Source organism: Anopheles darlingi, chromosome 2, assembly GCF_943734745.1.
Source record: "Anopheles darlingi chromosome 2, idAnoDarlMG_H_01, whole genome shotgun sequence".
NCBI classification, from domain to species: domain Eukaryota; kingdom Metazoa; phylum Arthropoda; class Insecta; order Diptera; family Culicidae; genus Anopheles; species Anopheles darlingi.
In genome coordinates, this window is record NC_064874.1 from 85299028 (window position 1) to 85305123 (window position 6096).

The 6096-nt window shown below is 50.0% G+C and overlaps 1 protein-coding gene across 1 annotated transcript; it reads right to left on the reverse strand.

The window, feature by feature from the left end:
* Window positions 1–464: 464 nt before the first annotated feature.
* On the reverse strand, window positions 465–2520 carry LOC125951546 (fork head domain transcription factor slp2-like). The gene is given in 2 exon segments (XM_049680469.1): window positions 465–1272; window positions 1274–2520. Coding segments are annotated over 2 exon segments (1254 nt in total). The 5' UTR covers window positions 2489–2520; the 3' UTR covers window positions 465–1233.
* Window positions 2521–6096: the final 3576 nt, after the last annotated feature.

Consider the following 6096-nt stretch of genomic DNA (forward strand, 5'->3'; position numbering starts at 1 on the left):
TCTGGAGGGTTGGAAGTCCTTTTCCTTCCTTGCTCACCATGAGGTCCCCAAACAGCGAACGAATTCGGGAAATCGCGAACTGTGGGGGGAAAGCGTGAATTTTCCCACGCAACTGGTTGGCACCCCCTCTAAATGGTTGGATTGTTTGTGAGGGGGGATGTGGTGGATGTGGGTCACGGAAGTCAAATTAAATCCCCCACCGGAAAAGGGCAACCCCAAAAGTGTCGATAATTTGTCATTCAGCTGCTAAGTGTTTCCGGTCGGGATTGCTGGAAAAGCCGTCGGCGTTTTGTGGAACGTTTTTTTTGGAGCTGTTCTTTCGGATTGTTTTCCCCCCATTTTCCCAAGTAATGAAGCAGATGTTTTAAATTGTTACCTCTACCCCTCGACCTGCCCGAGTTGATCGAAGCAAGCCGCGAGGCAGAAGTATACAGCAGCTCGCGTGTTGCGCGAGCTGGTTCCGATATATTTTCACATTTTCTTCACCACCATTTTCTCTCCCGATTTTCCCACTTTTTTTATAACTTAAACCTTCACTTTCTATCTCCCCTTCGGTCTTCTCTTATGTACAGTTGCTCCTTTAAACGCTGCTCCTGCATAAGCTCCCAAACATTGTAGGATCGATTCTTAACGAGGCAGTTACTACTACTACTACTTAGACTTAGGCAGGTAAAGGCAAAACTAAAATTTACTAATACTTTCGAGGCGATCCAGACACGCTCTTTCACCTTCCTTCCTTTCCCGTCTCCCTTCTAACCACTCCTTGTAGCTCCTATTGCGTCCTTTGCTCTGTTTGCTCTCATTAAGTCACAGCTTCGGTTTCGCGATTAACACTAGGCGCTGGCTCTACTACTACTACTCGTACTGGCTGCTCCTGATTGCTCCACGATCACCACCACCACCACCACAAAACACAAAACATGGAGGATGGAGGGGGGATTAGCTTCCTAAGTTCAAATGCTAACGATGCTACTATCACTGGTCAGGCGTTTGCCTTTTTGTATGAATTTGTAGGTTGCAAACCGCATCCCGGCCTCTAGCTCTGCTGGCGCGATACGAGCGTGATCGGTTTGAAGATGGTCGGTGGCGGACCACCAGCACCACCACCACCACCGATGTGACCGGTCGGTGAGCCCTGTGGGAGGGAATGGCCGAGCGGCGAATGTTGCGGGTGTGGATGGTGCGGCGAGGAGGAAGGATGATGCACGGAACTGTCGGTGCTTCCGGTGGGACTCAACTGCTGCTGCTGTTGCTGGTGATGTTGCTGGTGTTGCTGGTGTTGCTGGTGTTGGTGCTGAAGGTGATGATGGGCAGCGGCCGCCTGTGCCTGTGCCTGATGGTGGGCTTGGGCTTGGTGGGCGGCTGCGGCCGCGGCCGCTTGCTGGGCAGCCGCATGATGCTGGAGCAGGTGCTGGTGGTACTGGAGTCTTTGGTAGATTTCCGCCTGCTGCTGGGCCGGGCTGGCCATCGAGGTGGGGGGTGCTGCCGGGTGCATCGGTGGTGAGTTGGCGGCGGCCGCGGCCGCCCCAAGTAACCGATCCATCCCGAACCCGGCACCGACGGCACCGAGTGGCAGCGGAAGGGGCAACGTCGGTGGTTTCGGGGCCATACTCGGTGCGTACGGACCGTAACGGTACATCTGGGCGGCCAGGAGTGCCGTCTGAGCTTGGGCGGCGTGCGACGGATACAGGAACTGACCGAACTGAGGGTAACCGAGCGACGGGAACATTGGACCGACGAGCGAGCGCTTGAAGGCGGCCAACCGGCTGCGGGATGCGGCCGTCGAACGACGCCGCAGCTTGCCGGTCGATCCACCGATGAACACATCCTCGGCCGACGGATCCAACATCCAGTAGTTACCCTTGCCCGGATCGTCGTAATGCCGCGGAACCTTCACGAAGCACTTGTTGAGGCTGAGGTTGTGACGGATCGAGTTCTGCCAGCCCTGCTTGTTGTCCCGGTAGTACGGGAAGTTGCGCATAATGTACTCGTAGATCCCGTTCAACGTTAGGCGCTTCTCGGCACTCTGCCGGATTGCCATCATGATGAGCGCGTTGTAACTGTACGGTGGCTTCTCGTTGCCCTTCTTCCCATCGCTACCATCCTTGGCCGGGCTGGAGGTGCTGCTGCTACCGCTGCTACTGCTACGGCCACCCTCACCTTCGGCCTCATCCGATTTGTCCTTTCCGCTGCTACAATCCATCGGAGGTGGCGTACCGGTGACGTCAAGATCACTCTCGGTGTCGGTCAGATCGTGATCCTGTTCCTCGGAGCCAATCGGTGAGGGGCACGATTGGAGGGTGGGTGAAGGCGTTTGCGAGGGTGAGGATTTCATCGTTTCCGGCAGGATCGAGTTTATCGAGAAGCTGCTCTTGAGCGGGGCCCGCGCCACTCCGAACATCGTCGTCATCTGACCACCACCACCGCCGCCGATGCCGTTCATCATGCTGGGCTCGATCTTAACCATACTTTCGATCAGCAGCGGCATTCAGAGCCTACTCATGCGTGCGGGTGCGCACACACACACAAAGGTACACACACAGAAATGCACAGACACACACACGGTCTGTCACTCGGACTGTCACTCGAACGATACTCGAAGGTTGCTTGGTTTTTCTTCCACTCTGATGGTCTCTTTGGCACAACACTATTTGAATTGCTGTTTGTGTTCTTGCTCACTACACGCTCTTTCACTGTGTCTGTCTGTGAATCACACAACTGTCTGTAATCCTCGGAATCCCGTGAATCGTGAATGCAACGATGCAAGAAACAAACTCGGAATGTGCGACAACGGACAACAACATGCGGCGGATGCGCGTTGGGAGAATTCAAGATCTGGACTGTGGCGATGCTTCCCCTCCCGGCCACTATTTATACGCCCAGCACCATCCAATGGCGGAACTGGCACACACACCACGGGCTTAATGAATCCGGCACACACACACCGGCACATCCGAGGTCGGTTTCGACCAATCACGAGCCCTTCTTCGGGCGGGTTGGTCTCGCTCATGCGCATTGGGCGACGGGGTGGTGCGCATAATGTTGGGCATGGCTCGTACACACCCCTTTTTGGTTGGGCCCCGGAGGGTGATGAGCGAGTCCTTGGGCCCATTTTCAGGTACCTGCGTTCAGCGTCCTGCGTCCTGAGGGTCAGTTGACATTGAACATTATGCTGACCTAGGTATACGTGTGTGTGTGTGCCTCGGGAGGGTAGCAGCAAGGACAAGAGCAGCGAAGGCAGAGTTGACCGCCTGGGGGGGTAGGAGGAGGGATGGCAAAAGTCAAATTCATTCTCGAGAAGATCGCGATGAACGTGACCACCACCACCACCACTACCACCATCAGCAACATGCGATTTTCGAACTCCGCCCTGTTCGGGACGGCGAGTGAGCGAGAGCGAACGAGTGTTTTGGATTGTTGTTGTTGTTGTTGGGCAAATAGCAGTCCAGCAGTTTGCAAACGTGCTGCTGCTGCTGCTGCTTGGTAGTAGGCGATGCTGTGCTTCTGCTGGGGCTCAAGAGCACCAGTAGCCCCGCCGCATGTTGTTGATGGGGGTTTTCGCTTTGATTCGCGGTGCGACACTAGCGTTCTCTCGCTCTCGCGCTGGTTGTACGCGTCACGCGCAAAATGGTGACCGTGTCCTTTTTTACTTTGGGCTTCGTGGGGCGCGTGAAGCGTGAGGAAAATATTTGGAAAATATTTTTTCCCTTAATTGAAAAGCCGTGGCCACACGGGGCGAAAACCCTAGCGCAAACGAAAAAATTAATGCCAAAACGGTTTCGCTTAACCCTTACACGCTGTCAAACTTTTATACGTCCGCGGACTTTTTCGCTGAACCCTTGACGCTATCGAACGCTTTATTTACGAAAATGTAGGTTCTTTTCGTATTGTTTTTGCATTTTTAATATAAATATAACAGCAACAGCAACAAAATCGTTAAAAACTGCAAAATTTATTCGGAAATCAACTTCAGCGGCCAAAACACAGATGAAAACAATACGTTTGACATTTCGGCATAAATTTTCGGGTTTTTACCCCTGCCACACGAAGCGAAAACATTTTGGCATTAATGTGCAAATTTGCGCGCAAATTTTCGCCCCGTGTGGCCACGGCTAAACAGAACGAAGAGAGAACGTTCGTTTGTGTTTTTGGGGATGAGGATTTGTGGTTATGCCGGAGGATTAGGGCTTGGGTCATGGGTTGTAGATTGGGCTTTTTTTGCATTGTAAGCGTGCTTCTGTAGCACTGAGAGGTGCTAGCATATTTGAGAATTTTATATGATATATCCATAAAGCTTTAGTTATTTTCCGCAAATAACAAACTAAACTATTACTTTTGAAGATATGCTGAATTCATCCAACATGCTTTTTGCGTTCCGTGTTTTCCTTAAACTATGATTTTCTCCAGGAGAACCAGTCGACTTTAATCAAACTTTTATGTTTCAAACCCTAAAAGCAGTTTAAAGTGACAAACTAAAGCTATTTTCTACAATTTTACAAAACAAGATTTATGTCATTTAAAATAAACATAACTTACAGACCTTTTGTAATTAGCTGATACTATTTGAAGAATACTAGATGATGAAGTGCTCAAAACATTAAATGTAGTGGTCCAGTAATTTCGATCCTTATAAAGCAGTTTAAAGTTACGAGCTGCCTTGACCAATGTATGACGCGTTTACATTGTTCAAGGCCTTGGAAAAAGGTTTAAAAAAGATATGTTAAATATGTTAGAGTGTCCTTGAATACCCTCTTAACTTGTTTTCTGAATGTTTTGTATCATTTCGATAATTTCAATTATTATTCTGCTCTAAACTTATGTATGAATAAATGTATAGCTCGATACTTTAAATCGATTCTTGGATGAGTCTGATAGAAATCGAGTTTATCTAAACGTGGCACATAGTTCATAGCATCTAGGTGGTTGAACATTCCCAATACTTTGCCCTCCTCAAGCACCGTTGCTTTCGCATTGCAGCTGGCAGGCAACTCCCCGAGCACAGAGGGTGTTGGCGGACGATTTGAAAGTTAATTTCCGTCCATTGTCCTACCGCTAGACCCGGGCCACCACAGCCACCATCAAATCCGAGCCTACAGCCTCTCCATTAAGCCGGTGTGGTTAGGGTGGAGGTGTGTTAACATTTTGTCAAAATGTTTCTACGATCAACTCCCAAAACATATACCGGCTCCGGGTAGTGGCAAAACAGAACAGCGAAATTGCTCGGCTGCTTAGCTTCCTAGTCCACCCGGGAGTTAATGGATGTCGTTTGGCTGCCGTTTGCTGCTGCTAGTGGAATCCGTTTGGCCGGGTTTTTGGCGGGCAAAATCCGTCCCTCTTCGGCCGCCGAGGCGTCGAAACGCACAACAGCGATTGACTTTCTTAATTGCCGTCGATTGTTTTTTTCCTTTCTCGGGCACAGACGGGCATTACCGATGAGGACTACCCCGATAAAGGGTGGGGAGAGAACCGTTTTTGGCTTCGCTAAACATCCCGCGGGATGATGATGATGAGGAACATTAGTTTAAGGGGGCCATTCCCAGCGCACAAAAGATGCATTCATGTGAGATGTATGTCAATTCATTAATAGCTAAAAAAGGAGGCAAAAAGAATCACTTCGCTGGTAGAGTAATGGTTTGGGTAGTTGAGTTGCCATTAGCATGTTCCATCGTGTTCGAAGTAATAGATGGAGGTCAAGTTGTTCATTTCGTCCTGCCCCGCATTGTCACATTGTGGCCGTTGTGTTGTGGCTAAGGAGGACAAGAGCCAAAACCATTCTATTTACATTAAACACCTTTCAGCAAAAACCAACCAAGGTTTGGTTTCGCGCCACATTCACTATATTCTGTGCTGATAACGACTTGTTTGCCTCACTGTCAGCGAACACCAAGCAAGCAAGGTCATTTGCGGGACCAAACTCTTGGACAGCTTTTGTCGAACAAACCGAATACAAACAGAGCAAACATCCTTGAACGCAGTAGTTACGCAGACGCAAACCGAGAAAGGTCCTTCCAAACCGCAAAAGTATCGTAGCGATTAGTGTGTAGACCTTCAAATCAATCTTCCAGTTGGAGTGGACTGAGCTTCTCGGACGCTTTT